Genomic DNA, 17,220 nt, shown 5'->3' with positions numbered 1-17,220 from the left:
AGGTCAAAGCTGTATCGTTGGAAAACTTTAGAGCTGAAGGAAAGCATTTCCTTGTGACAAGAGTTTCAATTTTCGAGAGACTTTCTTCAATCACTGCTTTGGAGAAGTGTTACTGGTTGCATGTATTAATACCTGTCTATTAATTGTTCAGCATGCCTGTCAATCCGAGGGCAATGCCCTGTATTTCCATGGTGGTGAGGGAGTTGGCCACAGCTTTGCCTCTTCTAGAGACATCGACCTGCACCGGGAGGAGGGAAGAAGCTACTGGGAAGAGGACTTTGAGAGCCCACCCTCCAAGTAAGTCAATGCTATGGTCTCATTTAATTTCCCACTTCCTTAGTGCATTATTTTATCTATATTTATCTCAAGTAACAAAGTGCTTCACCAGCGCACATAAAAACACAGTACCATAAAATACATAAAAAATACATAAAAACAGTTGCAGGAAAAGGAGTACAACAGTATCAAAATGCCAATCTATATAGATTAACAACTCTTTTAAAAGCTTTTTAAAAAGTAGCTCTGACTCTGATACTTAGGGGTAGTTTGTTCCACAGCAATGAAACTGAAATAGTAAAAGCTTGATGCTTCTTTTACTGGAACCTGCACCGGGAAACAGAATTTGGTTGCCAGACTTGCGGCAATGGTCTTTTGTGTGCTAAGGGTCCAAAATATATTACAGTGAAAAATCAGGGGGGGCTTTAAAAGTAATCAGAAAGATCGTGGGACCTAGTAGCTGAATATTTGAGGCACATATTATATAATTACATTATATCCCTGTTGTGTTTCCAGACAGGGACCATTGTTGCATGTCACAACCCTTTCCCTCGCCCCTCATTTTCTGAAATAAAAGATAAAATTATTTAAAAATAAGAATCACTTGTAATAACCTCAGACAACATTATCACAGCTGGGAAAGAAAGAGTTAACAAAGAGATTTTGGTACGATATCAGTGTTCTGGTGTTGCTCTGTGTGTGCATTCATGCACTTGCTTTGACACCTGTCACTTGTCATATGTCAAGTGATGCGACATGCAGCGTGTTGCACAAGTTCAAGTCAAGCTTGGGGGCTGAAGCAGGTGAATGCCATGCCTCTGACTGCTACAAAGACAGCTGTCCATCTGTTCAAAGTGAGACAAATATACATACACACAAACACACACACACACACTGGACAGCAGTAAGCGAGGAAACACTGTCAGAAGCACTGAAGGAGGTAGAGAGATAAAAGGAGAAAAATGATAGATAGTGTTTCTATCAGGTAGTAATTGACAGGCCTCATGCACCAGGTCTGTCAGTATGGCTATCCATTAATGAGAAGGACCTGAAACAGGAAGTGTTATTTCTCCGGCCGCCCCGCACCCTCACACCTCCCTGCAGTGAACCAACATGCTGCACCACATGCTAGATCGCACCCATCAGGCATTATGGGCTGACACATGTGTTGAGGTAGACAGGGTGAATTTTTGTGGTAATGGTACACTTCATTAAGTGTCATACAGTATAACCCAACACTAGCTGTGACAGAAACACCAGCCTACCCACCTCATGACAGAAAACAGAGAGAAAAAGGGGAAAGAGAAGGGGAGACAACGGGAAAGAGGGGAGGGGTGAAGAAACACAGGAGGGCTGACACACTGAGTTAACTTCTGTCAGTGCTAACGAGGATCCTCTCTCCACTGTGCAGAAATATGCGCTGCATGTGTGTGTCTATTCTATGTATATGTCCTCTTCCAGGTGATTTATGCTGTATTCCTGGCATTGTTTGTTTACCAGCAAGGTGTAAATTACAGCAACTGTTTCCTGATTTCAGTAATACTCCAGGAGATGCTTTGCAAAAGAGGCAATCTATAAACATAAGTTATATATGTTCTTTGTGTGCCTGTATGCTGTTACAACAGTGAAGTGATGATTTGGGTTTAATATTGATCTAATATGACTTGCTACTTCCAACTGATTGATTGACAAAGCAAATTTTACTTTACTTTTAGTTTTTTACTTTACTTTGCTAAACTTTCTCTCAATAATTAATTGTTCTTATAAACAGTTTTCAGGCCATAAACCAACTAATTATACTAATTATATTAGAAATGCTTCATCAGGAATGATGCATTTTAATGTCTCTAAAGTTATGATTGTTGTTAAAATACTAAACTATTATATATGATATATAACTATTATATTATTATTACTACTATTACGTCATACATTTCAGGTATTGCCTTGTTTCCAATATGAAAATAAAGCATTTTTAATTAAATCAATTTTTGTGCTTTGATGTCGTTCTTTATTTACTATACCAGCTCACCCTGTCTGTGACTTTTTTTATTCAGCTGGGACATAGATGGAGCTGTCTATGGGACCCAGTGTGGAGAGATTGAGTCGGGCTCAGCGTTAGTGTTTGAGAAGGAGGGCCGGAGGAGAGTGTGCACACCCTACCTCGACACCACATCTTATGGAAACCTCCGCTTCTACTTTATTATGGGTATGGAAATGCTCCAACTTTGATTTTTATTCAGGTTAACCAAAACTAAGTAACAATAGGTTAATGTAGAGCATTGCTGTGTATAGTGCATAAACTTGTAACTTGAACTTTTTGATTTTGATCATATGTTTGTATATTTTATGATTATGGGAAGTGTGTTTTTGTGTAGGTGGTGGTGAATGTGATCCAGGAGAGTCCCATGAGAATGATGTGGTTCTGTACGGAAGGTCTGAAGGCAGAAGGGAGCGTGTCGTACTGGATACTCTTCCATATTCTTCTTACAGGGTGAGATACAGCAACATGTCTTTACAAACAGAAAAGATGTAGTCTCTCTCATAACCTTATTATTAATTAAACTGTATGTAGTTCATACTTTACTATGGACGTTTTTATTGTACTTTAGTAGTTGTAACCTACAGAAGTCAATCCACAAATATTTGACTATTCACAAATATGTATTTTTTATTTTACAACAACCACAGGGTCATTCAGATGACTAGATTTTTTTTTTTAATTATTTAAATGTTGTAATAGTTTTTGATCACATGTAAAGCATTTCTAAACACTTTTGAACATTCTCTGCCATTGTGCTGAACCGCCTTTTCTTTGTCACCCAGGCTTGATTGTTGTATTGCTTTAATCTTTCTGCCCTGATCAATTCACTCCTCCTCCTCCATCTCTCCTCTCTCAGACTCCCGCAGTGGTATCAGTGGCACTGCCCACTGAGCTACAAACACCTGTCACTCAGTTCTGCCTGGAGCAGCGGTCACATGGGGGTGCCAACCGTCACGTATGGGCAGTAGACTTCATGCAGCTGCTTCCTGTACTACCCGGCACCCACACACATGTTGTTCAGTTCTCCATCAACCTAGGCTGTGGCTCCTACCAGCCTGCCAACAGGTGTGACACATTTTAAAACTAGGTTAGACAGTGGTTTTATGTGAAAATATGGTCACTTTTTTCAGTTGAGTTCATGAGATAGGGCTGGAACAAAGTAGACCCTCACACCCCAAGTGAGACACCCTAGATTCACTGGTGCACACAGGAATTGGCCAATCCAAGCATAAGAGGGCACAATCACAGGCACCAGAATAGGGGGGAAAGAAACCTTGTGTCCCCTCACTTTCAGATGTTATGGATATAATGTGGTAACGTCTAAGCCAGGTATTATGGTCAAAGCGATAATGTCTAAGCCTTCTCTAACATGTTGGACCTTAAATCCTATCATAATCACAACACATAGGGCCATGAATATTATGGCTGTCAGTTCAGACTACTTTAAATAATTGGAGCACCAAATACAACTTTGGGGTTTTTTTTGTGACGGTGCATCAGCCAGCACAAGCAGCACATGGACACTTTGGTAATTTCCTAACCTTGAAATTTGCTTTGCCCATCTGTGTGGTATTGTGGTGCCCAGCACTGCATGACGGTGAACTGCCGGGAAGAGTCGCATCTCAGAACCGCATCTGTTTCTGGAGCAAAGTCACTCCATTGCCACTTTGCTGATTTTGTTAACAAGAGCAAACTAAATACTTTATAATACTGTATATGTGCTGCAATAACCGATTAATGGTGGACATATAAATACGTTATTTCTACTAAACCCTCTCCAACCAAAATCAGCACAGAAAATAAGTTTAATATAGTTAAAGCACATGTTTTGGTCTGTAAATGAATATGGGTGATTTTTACAGTATATTTTGTTGACAGCTGTTTTATACTGTAAGAGCTTCTTTAGTTCATTAAATCCCTGCAGCATCCAAAGGTAGCAGGACACCAGCCCTGTGCAGAAAAACCACACACACTCATCAGACTATTCTGCCTGTTTAGACGTTGGGTTGGCTTCTTTTCCAACCTTCTTTTCAGCAAAAGTAGCGTAGACACATTGCCGTGCAAACGCTGTTGTGTAACATTAATCACTAAACTATGCAACCATTTACGGGGTTAGATACATTAGAGTTAAGGTTGAAATAGCGTCAGTCTGATCATGACCATTACTTCATCAAAAGCTGGATGTTCCCTCACTTCAAACCTCATTCTGGCCTTGCTAGGCACAATGCTGTAATTCTCTTACACAGGAACATCTAGAAGAAGCTGGACTAATTTTTCTTCTAAGAAAAAGACTTCAAGGAGTGTTTTAAGATCATGTAACATTATTTCTACATGAATTTGCAGAGATCAGTTTTAATAACTTGTATAGGGGGGGTAAAGGGACAGTAGAGTCTCAGAAGACATAATTTTCTCTTTTTTTACTTAATAGGTTCACAGCAGTTCAGTGACTTCACACTTATTGTGGTTAAAAATCAAATTATGCTGCTGAGATGTTGAGATAAGATGTTCCCTGTTCCTTTTTCATTAGCGTCAGTCTGGAGTTTTCCACTAACCATGGCCGCACCTGGTCTCTGCTCCATACTGAGTGTCTGCCAGAGCTCTGTGCAGGACCCCACCTACCTCACAGCACCATCTACTCCTCTGACAACTACAGCGGGTAGGAGTGACTCTGCACATCCACATACTGTATGTGTGACTGTATATAAATCATTATGAATGGACCAAGTTTGCATTAACAAACTGTTGTGTCTCTCCAGGTGGACGAGAATCTCTATCCCTCTGCCCAATGCTGCCTTGACAGACACAACACGGTTCCGCTGGAAACAGTCCGGCACTGGAACGAACAACATGTGGGCCATAGACAACGGTTAGAACTATACATACAGGTCATATGGCACACTCTCATGAAAAGCCATTGTTTTCCTTGTCCTGTTGAAACCACCAGAAATAGCTCTAAAACCAAATTTTTTCTGGTCTTGAACTACAATATTTTAATTGTACTATCTAAAAAGAAAATATAAGATAAATAATTGTATAAACGCTAATTTACATGCATGTGTGTTTCTTCAGTGTATATTGGTCCAGCCTGTCTTCGTTTCTGCTCTGGGAGAGGACATTGTTCTCGCACAGGCTGCAAGTAAGGACTTGCTTTTATTAAACCAAATAAATCCAATGTCTCTATTTCAAAATGAGTCTGCTCATTATTCACCTAATGCCTTGCAGCACCAATCACCATTCAAAATTAATCAAATTGTATTATACTTATGATTTATTAATGGATTTTCATTATCTCTGTCTACTTTTTCTCATTTATATCCTTTACTATTTTGTTATGCCTCTCCTCTCCTCTCTACTCCTCTTCTCCTCTCCATCTCACAGATGTGACCCAGGCTTCAGTGGTCCAGCCTGTGAGCTTGCCTCCCAGACCTTCCCAGCTTTCCTGTCAGAAGGTTTCTCTAGTCCACGCCTCTCCTCGTACCACAGCTTCTCCTCACTTCGTGGGGCTGAGGTCAGCTTCGGCTGTGGGGTGCTGGCCAGCGGCAAGGCCCTGGTCTTCAACAGGGACAGCAGGAGACACTTGGTAACAGCTCCGCTGGACAGTTCCCAGGCCAGGTAATGGCAGAACTGATAAAGAACTAAATCAGATACTTCAGCTCCAAAGGAAATGTCAGGAGGTTGAATGGATGTCAACACAGCACTTCTGCTCCTCTACTTGCAGTTTAGCTAACTGTTACTTGTTTGATATACAAGACACACATACAGACATGAGTAGAGACATAAGGGACAGCATATTTATGTCCTTATATAAATATATACAGCACCAGTCAAAATGTTCACATTCACTTGTATGAGAAAGTTAGTCCAAACTTTTGACTGGTACTGTACATTCCCCTGTTCTGCTGATTTTGCTATTTGTATATTTCTATGTTAGACTTCGGCTTATCTTCTTTAGGTGTCTTTACTTATGATTGATACTGCAAATGTTCCAGCCAGTCAGCTATCCACTCTCCTCTCCTCCTGTCAATCGCTCTTTCCCTCATACTCTGTGTTCCTGTGCTGAGAGATGGATTGTGATCATGGGGAGGACTGTAGATGAGAGGAGAGATGAAAGCAGAGGATAAAAATGTGAGAGCGAAAGATAGAGAGGGAGCGATGAAGTTAGATATGGCATCTGTGTTAGATTGATTATGCCTGTTGCGGCTCTCAGTGTGCCACCTGATGGCCATATTTAATGCCAGTATCCTGGCTGATTGAGTGAACAGCTGCCTGAAAGTGGAAACTGCACTGCTAATGAAAGCACAGCTCAGCCAAGGACAGAGAGAGCTGGGGGGGGGGTAGGGTAGGCAGCCTGAGACAGATGATGGAAATTATAATAAATATAACATTAGTATAGATAATAATATGTGTGCCCGAATGTAGATGAGTCCATAACAAGATGGAAAGTCGTGCTACTAGACTGTTTACAGTAAACATGGATTCAACAGTATGAACTCTGACTGTCATTCACTCTTTCTCTCTTATTCTTTTTTGCATCCACCTCTTCTCATCTAATTTTGTCCTGATTCATTTAATCATCTCATCCATCATTCTGCCACCTCCCTCCCACTTCGCTGCTCTGCATGACTGTCTGTTTATCTACCCTCTTATGCCTTTCTCTCTCACCTCTCCTTTCTCAACATACTTGATCACCTTACTTTTCCTTCTTCTCATTTATCAACCTGCCCTTTTTCTGTATTTCTGTGTGTGTGTGTTCCTTTTCTTACACTTGATCCACCTGCTGCTCTCCTTCTTTCTACAACTGACCATACTCTTTCTTGCTTTCAATTTCTTTCATATTATGACTTTCACTCCCTCCAGGTACCTGCAGTTTACTCTTCGGTTGGGCAGCCGTAGCACCCTGAGCTCATGTCCTGCCCCAGACCAGCCAGGAGAGGGCGTCCTGCTGCATTACTCTTCAGACAACGGCATCACCTGGACCTTGCTACAACACTATGCTTACCAAGGCTTCCACGAGCCAAGGTACCTCCTGTGTTTAGCGTGTGTGTGTGTGTGTGTGTGTGTGTGTGTGTGTGTGTGTGTGTGTGTGTGTGTGTGTGTGTGTGTACACACGCTTGCATGCTTGTGATTCCATGACTCCACAGAGACACTAAGACTGCATTAACACACACATTTGCACCACTAATGGTCTGCTGGAGGTTTAAGCTACTGGGACCCATTGAGTCAATTAATGTCATCTATGTGTGTAATGAAGACAAAGTGGACTGGAGTCCTACTGAACAGTCCCAGTCTCAGAGCTCTTCATCAGCACTAGGAAGGTCAGCAAGAGGCAGTGAGTCAGGGACATGGTCTACACAACTATCTAGTGCAAAGGAGCAAGTGCAGGTTGTCACTACATCAACATGTCTGTTAAAATAATGTACGAATCAGCATTAGTATCGACATAAAAAGTATTTTTGTCTAACATAGGCTATATGAAACAAAAATGTGATGTCATATTGTAGTTATACATCCTAATAATACTGACCATCCACACTGTGTAAGAATCTATTTAAGATCATCCAAGTGTATATTATATACAAACAGCAGACTGTGATCATGTGAGGTTTAGATCCAAGTCAGAGCCTGAGTCAGAGAGTGGCAGTTCAGTTAGCCTGTGTGATTAATTCCAGATGAACACTTTGGCATTATGGAGTCTTTTCCAAACTACATCTCACTATACTTACATTTGTGCGGTTGTGACCATGACACATGCTCTGCTTACATCAAGCAAACTTTCCATCATGCATCAGTAAAGTTCATTTGAATTGTTTATTCCTCTGAATAGGATTGTGTCAGTAGAACTACCAGCCGGTGCTCGCAAGTTTGGCGTGCAGTTCCGCTGGTGGCAGCCTTACCATTCGGGCCGGGGTCATGATGTGTGGGCCCTGGATGAGATCAGCATGACCTCTGTGCTGTTCAACACCATAAGTCTGGACTTCAGCAATGTGCTGGACGTCACCCAGAGTCTGGGTTTTTATCTTGGCCATGTCCAGCCATACTGCCAGCATGACTGGACCCTCAGGTAGGAGACTTAATGCTCTAATACAAATAATGAACTGGTCATAATGGAGTGGTGGTATTTGAATGATTGCAGTTAAGTTGCTCCAACAGAATAAAATAACATATGAAAGACATAGAGTTGTAACACTTAGACACAAACTAACACATATCCCAAGAAGTCATTTGTGTTTCACAAGAACCCACCCAGCCATTAAATAAAAAAATGTATTCAATATAATTGGTCAATTATATAAAAGAAGTGAGGCGCCGGAAAATTGGCCCAATAAAACAAATCCCAATAAGTCAATACATAAGAAATGAAACCTTAACCTAAATGATGAAACAGTTTTAAAATGATACATACTGTATGCAATAAATCCATACACATTATGTCAAAAAAACACAACTTATATCTCAGTAAGCAGGAAAGTATCAGATGTTGTTTAAAAGTTTCACAGCTCTAAGCACAAACATTTCCGAAATTGTTGGGTTGAGCATCTTTCCTTTAACTGGTCACTGAGCACACTTGTTAGAGTGCTAAAAACAGGGGATGACCTTCAAACTGAGGTGTGATTTGAACTCTCCTTTTAGTTCTTTTTAAAAAAACTATATATTATGAATCAGGAGTCAAACCAATCACAGACCTTTTTATTTAATAGCAGTGATCTTGTTTCTATAAGTGGCATCAATGCTGTTACCCCAATATGCTTTTGTTGTTTCTGAAATGTTGTCCACTGTGGCAGTTAGCAGTGCATGCTGGAACCTGGGGAACTAAATGACATAAAAACAACACTTAGACTCAGCTTTTACTGCAATTATCTCTTTATTCAACAAATAAGAACTTAATTTATCATTTAAAATAATAATTTGACAGACACTATAATCCTGTAAAAAGTCTACACAGAGTCACTATAAGATCATGTGCTGCAGCGTTTAATGCATGACATCCTCTCTTCCTTTATGTTGTTCTTCAGTTTCTCTGGTGAGCCCAGCCCTGGCTCCAGTATCCGTTATGTGGAGACCCAGTCAATGCAGATCGGAGCCTCCTACAGTCTGCAGTTTTCACTGGTCATGGGCTGTGGTCGTGAACCCTCTCCTCACATTGACACACAGGTCCGCCTGGAGTTCTCCACCAATCACGGCCTCACATGGCACCTGGTCAAAGAGGTAAGGAGCATGAAACATATTCACCTTGCTTCCACATGTTAAGTGATTGTTTACAGCCTTTTCACAGCCTTGTACACACCTTTTTTATGACTTAGGGTTAAAACTTGTAGAAGTCATCCTGGAGAGAAACAAGGAAATATATGATTTATTCATGATCATGAATATTAATTTACCGATTACAGCCTCAGTAATAATTTGTAAATAATGAGAGTCCTTAAATGTGGCACTTTGTTTCAGATGAGAAATTATCACAATTACTTTTTATCATCCTACTTTTAGCAAATACATCGCAATACTTGAATCAGCAGGCAGATTATCTTCCCATGATTCAACAAAGATTCTCTGTAATCACAACTGGCTCATAAATATTCATAAAGCACCAAAGTATCTGCCAAGGTTTTTATTGCCTTTGGAATTGAATAGGGCGTAATGAGTCTTCCATCAGTGAATTTTCTCTAATTCTCTCATGCGCATGAAAATGCAGTCATCTGGCAAGTGCAGACTGTAACTCACTGAATGTCCTGTACTGTTAATCCTTGCTTGCCTTCCAAGTGTTCAAGGTCAGGGATACTTAATCCTGCATTAGCCTTTTATGTGCATATATTGTTGGGATGATGAATCCTCGGGTGTGTCTGCAGCACATTATGCTGGTTTTTAGGAATTTATTGCAACACAAAGTCCACAATAATTAATAAAATGGCTTGTTATATGGATTCTGAATAATCAACATTAAGCAATGCTTTTCACCCTGAAAATACAGTGTATCATACGTTATAAACCCTCTTTTCCTTCATCTAGGCCTGTCTGCCTGGCATGCCAAGCTGCTCTGAGTTTACAGCTCCCAGTGTCTACCACCCATCAGAGTTCAAAGACTGGAGACGCATTACTCTGTCTCTTCCTCAGAAGACATGGTAACACATATCTGTACATCTGAAACAGAAGAAAAGATTCACAAAGTGCCTTCCGGGATAATATGATCTCAGATCTTAGTGTTATTCTGTTTTTTTGCAGTTAATGACCACAATGTGCAGGAGATACTGTCAAATGTAACATGAAGCTGAATAGGATAACCCTAGAGAGCATCCAAAGACATCCTTTACACACTTCCACACAAAGCTAATGACAAGTGCACAATCTATTAGATGTCCATCTCTGCTTAAAAAAGTAGACAGACAAAGAAACACATTCCACAACATTATTTCAGAAAAAAAAAAAACTTTTCGGAGTTTCAGAGGGAAATTTCTTCCTGCAGGTCTATGATGCAACATGCTCAGATTCACTCTCTCTTTATCTCTCACACGTGCACACACACACGCACACACACACACACACATATACTCACACACACACAGATATCCTCTCAAGCATTTAAAACAGTTAAAGGATGTAGTTTTTGTGCAGATGTCAAAACAAGAGATGATATTTCTTTCAATGTATTTCTCAAAATGACAATAAAATTAAATGCTTCAAAGGCCATTGACATCTTCTAAGTAATGTAAAAGAAAACAAATGGCATTTGTCTGTATTGTTTCAACTTAATTTCAAAACTATTCAAATGAAAGGAAAACTACAGCAGGAATCCAGCACTTTGTGTTTTCCATCAGAATGTACAGTATGGTGATGTAACCACAGCCATAAACAAGTTACAATATGGATAGGTCTGTCTATGCCTCAATCTGACACACTCAGAAGATGCCATCATACTATCTATCTGTTCACTACTCATTGTCAGGTGTCAAATGTTGCTATAATTATCTGGAACAAAATAGTTTTCCCAAACAGTTAATCTAAATAAAATGGAAAGCTCCTTCAGATCTGCCTTCTGGATAACGCTTGTGATGCCAGTGATCTGAGCTGCTGTGTGAGCTCAGCTTCTGGTTTAGCTGTCAAAAACTGACACACTGCCAAAGCATTCCAAGAAGAACTTGTATTCTGCATTTGGCAAAACGTAGATTTGACTTACATTGTATTAGTCGAATAAGACAGTAACTACAATATTTAGTTTTGCATGGGGTATCGAACCAGGTCACACACTGAACCAGTCATCCTGTACTGAATATTTCATGAGGATTATATGTACCATTGCAGCCATAGCTTGCACATATATCAACTCAAATAATCACATAAACCTTCTACACATGGCACTATGACCTCCACCTCCATTTCATTTTGCTTGCCAGCTCCTAAATAAAGGTGGTCTAATCTCCTACAGTGTGTGATGAGAGGTCACAGGGTCATGGACGTAAATGATAATAAAACAGTTGTTGCCTGCTCTGTATGATCAGGAGGTGGTCAGAGTTGATATGGGTCACTGAAGCAGTGGACCAAGAAGCCTCACTGCTATATAACACCCAACATACCTGACTATCTATGCTTCCAATGCCATTTGTCATTCCTGTACATGCAGCAAACAGCAAGCACGGAAAGCCACTCACATGCACATGCAACCATGCACACAGACACTGCACACATATCCACAGCCTTCAAACCTCTAAGATGATGTGATGATGTTATTGCCCTCTCTCCGACATTCATTTCACTCCAGGACACACACACACACACACACACACACACACACACACACACACACACACACAGAGGAAAACACACATGTGATAAGGTTAATCTGTACCTGCCTGAACACTAAATCCACAAATCTCTATTCCCATAAGAGAAGTAGATTAGAATATAACATCACGATGTGATTTAAATGCAGGCAATCACTGTCGGTCAGTTGATATCTGAGATCATATTATGTACTTTTACCATTAAATTACTTTTTACTATGATTGAGCAGTCAGTTCATAGATGAAGATAATGCAATTTTTTCTTCAATCTGTGTCCATTATAGTCAGCCTAGACAGCATGAATCTAATTTAAAAATAGTTCATATCTCAGAGTTAACCGATGTCTGTGCTGTGTTCAGGTCCAGTGCAACACGGTTCCGTTGGATCCAGAACTACTATGGAGAGCAGGATGAGTGGGCCCTGGATGACATCTACATCGGCCAGCAGTGTCCTAACATGTGCCACGGACATGGATGGTGTGATCATGGACACTGCAGGTATGCCACCACATACAGCTACATACAAATTCAATTTCTTCTTTATAATAAAGCTTACATAGGCCACAAGTGAAAATGAACACATTCGGCCTCTGACTATAAATGCATTTTACCGTGATAACATATCGTGAGCTGTCTTCTCTTGCAGGTGTGATGATGGCTTTACTGGAACAGATTGCCAGCCCTCCTCCCCTCTCTCCTCCAGTGTACTCTCAGATTTTGAGTCCCAGGATGCACTACTGGCCACATGGCAGGAGGTGATTGGTGGAGAGGTGGTCACCCCTGACATGGGCTGCGGAGTAGTCTCATCCGGTTCGTCCCTGTACTTCAGCAAGGTAGAACAAATAACTTCCAAACATTAAAATTACTTTCCTGAAGGAGGTTATTTTTTCAGCCCCTTCTGTTTTTGTCTTAGTTAGCAAAACATCTCGCAACAATTATTTTTCATGGAAAGTTACGTGATTAGTTTGTGGTGCAATGTTTCTTAACATTTTCATATTTTTATACAGTACTGCAATTACTTGAAAAAATGAAATTTGGCACATGATCCCTATGCTTTTCCCAGTGTGTATTTTGATGCAAATCCAGATCCAGATTAAAAATGTAAAAATATTTTATATGAGTGTTAGATGATTGTGATGCCTTTTTGGAGGTATGCTAAGTACTTTCCATTTTTTACTGCCAAACATTTCTGACATTCAATCTCTAAATTACTAACCCTAACCCTCTGAGAAGATATAGGTTTCATTTGATCACATACTTGATTCTGATTGGATGGAGTGTGTGTATAATTTTTAGACAGCTGCACATATCTGATGTATTGTAATAGCCTCATCACTTTTCTTAATTAGTACACAAAGCTGGAACGCTACTTCTTGAAGTTGTTACAAGGAAGCATCTTCTCTAATTGTTCTAGTAGTAATAAGCATTTGACAAATATGTCAGCACAGACCTTCCATTTAAAGAGTGTCTTGCTCCAAAATACAAACATATAAAATATAAAATATTTAGTTGACAGGAAAAGGGAATTATTAAATATACGTGTGACAAGTTTGCTTATAAACATGAATGCAATTAATATTGTGCTACTCACCATCTTAATATGTTTGTGTGGTTTCAGGCTGGACTGAGACAGTTAGTGAGTTGGGACCTGGACACTGAATGGGCAGAGTTTGTGCAGTTCTACCTGCGTGTGGGCGGAGACTGGGCGGAGTGTAACCAGGCAGACAGCAGGGAGGAGGGAGTACTGCTGCAGTACAGTAATGACGGAGGCATCACCTGGGGTCTCATTGCTGAGATGTACTTCACTGACTTCACCAAACCTCGGTGAGAAAGATCTGCTTTCACAGTTGCTCGTACTCTGTTTAGTAAAATCATTACTTATGTGAGGATTGTATTTGTTGTTAGAAAAACCTCCATTAACGAGACTTCATCTCCTCTTCCCCAGTTTTGTCCACTATGAGCTTCCCTTGGCCTCGAAGACACCCTCCACACGGTTTCGCTGGTGGCAGCCTCTTCACTCTGGGGAGGGCTATGACCAGTGGGCAATTGATGATGTCATAATTTTGTCTGAGCGGGAGAAGCACATCATCCCTATGGCCAATCCTACTCTGCCGCAGGTCTGGAAAAAAACAGTTGGAGGAATTTTTTGCTAGTGTGTGATTTGTGTTCTGACCTCGTGCAGCAGCTTCAGTGTCATCTTGAGATATTACTTCTTTTTATTGTAATGGAAAGTGTCAGCCAAGCTGAGATAGAAGAGCTATAAAATCTTGTATCTCTCCGAAACTGTATCATTTGTCTTATGAGAAATAGGTGTTGCTGCAGACACTGGTACCTGTAATGCAAAACACTACACTAAACTCAGCTGTCTTCTGTCTCTATAGAACTTCTATGAGAAGCCAGCATTCGACTACCCTCTAAACCAGATGAGCGTGTGGCTGATGTTGGGTAATGAAGGCATGGAGAGGGAAAGCAACAACAGCTTCTGTGCCCCGACACCCTCTGCAATGGTCTTTGGGCGCTCCGATGGGGACAGGGTGGCTGTCACCAGGGACCTGGCCCTCCGCCATGGCTACACCCTTCAGTTTAAGGTACTCTCATGCAAAGTAGAGAAACTGGAAGAGAGGCAGATGGAATTTTAAACACATCATGCTGAGAAACACAACTTAACTTTATTTTGTCTTTATCAGATTTGAATAGTTCCTTAATTTTATGGTGCGTCTCTTCCACTGTTTCCCTTACCAGTTGAACATAGGTTGTGAATCAGATTTCAGTGCTTCGGCCCCAGTCCTGCTGCAGTACTCACATGATGCCGGTCGTACCTGGGCCTTGGTGAGGGAGGGCTGTTACCCAGGAACCCCAGGGGCAGGGAACTGTGAGGGCAGCGGCCGTGAGCTTAGAGAGCCCAGTGTGTACAACACTGGAGATTATGAACAGTGGACCAGGGTCACTGTGGTTGTACCACGCAATGTTGCAGCCAGGTAACTATGGTAACAGGCATGCAATGGGATCTGCTAGGTAGAATAAGTGATTTTATGCATTTCTTTTACATGGAATATTTTTGCTTAACAGTTGAGTAGCACAGTTTAAACAGCCACTGTGTGTTTTTCATTTCCTCTTCCTCATTCTTCCCTCCTTTCCCCAGTAAAACAAGGTTCCGCTGGTTCCAGGAGAGCAGCATGTACAGGGATGCCCCTGCTTTTGCCTTGGATGGAGTTTACATCTCTGAGCCCTGTCCAAACCACTGTGGGGGGCATGGAGATTGCATCTCAGGAGTTTGCTTCTGTGATATGGGATACACAGGTACAATGACAGATAGGGAAGGAAAAAAATACCAATATTAATCAAAGAAAAATGTCATATTTTTGTATCATTATATAATATACATTATGATTCCCTTTTTTCTCCATAGTGGAACAGGATAGTTGTGTCCCATCTGTAGCCAGTCCCACAGAGCTGACTGAGGGATTTGAGGGGAAGCTTAGTCCACTCTGGCAGAGCCTAAGTGGAGGACAAATTGGAGGGGGCTGTGGCATAATTGGTGAGGGCAAGGCCCTTTACTTCAGTAGCCCTGGTAGGAGAGAAGCACGCACAGTGCCTTTAGACACCACCAACACACGGTGAGTCCAATTCACTCTTTAAAATTGTCATTTTAAGCACTGGAGACCAGTTAAATTTGCAGCTTGTTTAGAGTGAAATTTAGTTTTATTACTGTTTACACACAGGTTGGTTCAATTCTACATTCGAATTGGGAGCAAGAGTTTAGGACCCACTTGCACCAGACCCCGCTCCCGCAATGAAGGTAATTATCAAACTACGTTGGTAGTATGCCAGCGATCTCCTTACTGTATATTAAGGTCCACTGCTGCATTCATGTGGCTGCTTGTTAACAGTACAGACTGTACAGTAGTTAGTAGCTCCACATCTGATCTGATCAGTCCACCACTGGCTTGCCTCTCCACCTGTTTCTCCTCACTTTGTATCTTTGATCAGACTTGTTATCCAGTCAAAACTGTGTATCTGCAGATCTTGCTTTCATTGTCAGTGTTTTTTAGTTTTTAATAGAGAATCAAAGTCTAGCGTTGTCAGTTCTATTCTGTTCACCAGTCAGCAGATTGTAGAGTCGCACCCTGCAGCACTGCTGAAGGCTCTGTCTGATCGTTTTTTCACTGTCAGATAAAGCTCTGCCAATTTCCTAAACAGCTTGTCTATAATAATCAGGGCTTCTGTACTATTGTTAATTTCTATTGAGTTCTAGTCTTTCGTGTCTTTTCACTCTCTTTAATCTACGAATGTTGTATCTGTAAAGTCTCCTCTGTCTAAAAGTGTTTTCCAATTTTCTGTTGTTCTAGGTGTAATTGTGCAGTTTTCGACCAATAATGGAGTCCAGTGGCAGTTCCTGAGGGAGCTGGACTTCGGCTCCTTTCTGGAGCCCCAAGTGGTGACCATCGAGCTGCCACCTGCAGCCAAATCCCCCTACACTGTATTTCGGTGGTGGCAGCCACAGCAAGGTTAGTACATAATGTGGGTGTGCAGTACCACAGAAAAATACATTAAAATTCAATAAATACAAATACAATACAATTATTTCTAACTTCTTCCTCTCTATCCCTGTAGGGAAACACTCTGCCCAGTGGGCTCTGGATGATGTCCTGATTGGTATGAATGACAGCTCCAGAACAGGTTTCCATGACAAGTTTGACGGCACAACACCTCTGAGACACAACTGGTACCGCATTCAGGGCGGGGAGGTGACTGTGGACTGTTTGTCACTGGACACAGCACTTACCTTCAACTCTGAGGCCATTGATAGTGAGTCACACAAACACAATGGTGCATATACTAAGAGAAAAGGGCTTATGACTGGAGGGTTGTGTTAGTCTTAATCGCTAGACCAGCTCGGAAAATGAAGGAGTAACTCTCTGCTCCCTCAACAATCACTGTCAAGTGGCCCCTGAGTAAGACACTTAACAGCTAACAGTGTCAGTGAAGCTGCAGTGTTTGTAGTGAACAGCCCCGTATGAATGTGTTAAAAGTGAATGAATGTAAAGCAGGCAAAACTGCTCATTTAACTTAGCATGAAAAAGTGTGGGGGGGAATAAAAATTATACATTCATGTTCATGGCTTAAC

The 17,220-nt window shown here is 41.1% G+C and overlaps 1 protein-coding gene across 1 annotated transcript in view; it reads left to right on the top strand.

Annotated features, from left to right (window-relative positions):
* reln (reelin) overlaps positions 1-17,220 on the top strand; it is a 99,072-nt gene that overhangs the window by 63,602 nt on the left and 18,250 nt on the right. Inside the window, exons 11-33 of the mRNA XM_062420954.1 lie at positions 152-297; positions 2,334-2,485; positions 2,655-2,770; positions 3,177-3,385; positions 4,848-4,976; positions 5,077-5,186; positions 5,390-5,456; positions 5,699-5,932; positions 7,178-7,339; positions 8,145-8,381; positions 9,334-9,526; positions 10,325-10,437; positions 12,453-12,590; positions 12,739-12,925; positions 13,711-13,916; positions 14,038-14,209; positions 14,474-14,680; positions 14,835-15,070; positions 15,235-15,392; positions 15,502-15,709; positions 15,815-15,891; positions 16,442-16,600; positions 16,707-16,901. Of these exons, the coding sequence (XP_062276938.1) occupies positions 152-297; positions 2,334-2,485; positions 2,655-2,770; positions 3,177-3,385; positions 4,848-4,976; positions 5,077-5,186; positions 5,390-5,456; positions 5,699-5,932; positions 7,178-7,339; positions 8,145-8,381; positions 9,334-9,526; positions 10,325-10,437; positions 12,453-12,590; positions 12,739-12,925; positions 13,711-13,916; positions 14,038-14,209; positions 14,474-14,680; positions 14,835-15,070; positions 15,235-15,392; positions 15,502-15,709; positions 15,815-15,891; positions 16,442-16,600; positions 16,707-16,901 (3,811 nt within the window). The remainder of the gene's footprint in view (positions 1-151; positions 298-2,333; positions 2,486-2,654; positions 2,771-3,176; positions 3,386-4,847; positions 4,977-5,076; positions 5,187-5,389; positions 5,457-5,698; positions 5,933-7,177; positions 7,340-8,144; positions 8,382-9,333; positions 9,527-10,324; positions 10,438-12,452; positions 12,591-12,738; positions 12,926-13,710; positions 13,917-14,037; positions 14,210-14,473; positions 14,681-14,834; positions 15,071-15,234; positions 15,393-15,501; positions 15,710-15,814; positions 15,892-16,441; positions 16,601-16,706; positions 16,902-17,220) is intronic.

Source organism: Scomber scombrus, chromosome 6 (genome assembly GCF_963691925.1).
Source record: "Scomber scombrus chromosome 6, fScoSco1.1, whole genome shotgun sequence".
Classification (NCBI taxonomy): domain Eukaryota; kingdom Metazoa; phylum Chordata; class Actinopteri; order Scombriformes; family Scombridae; genus Scomber; species Scomber scombrus.
The sequence above is the reverse complement of the archived record's forward strand: the minus strand, read 5'-3'. Positions and strand labels throughout refer to the sequence as shown.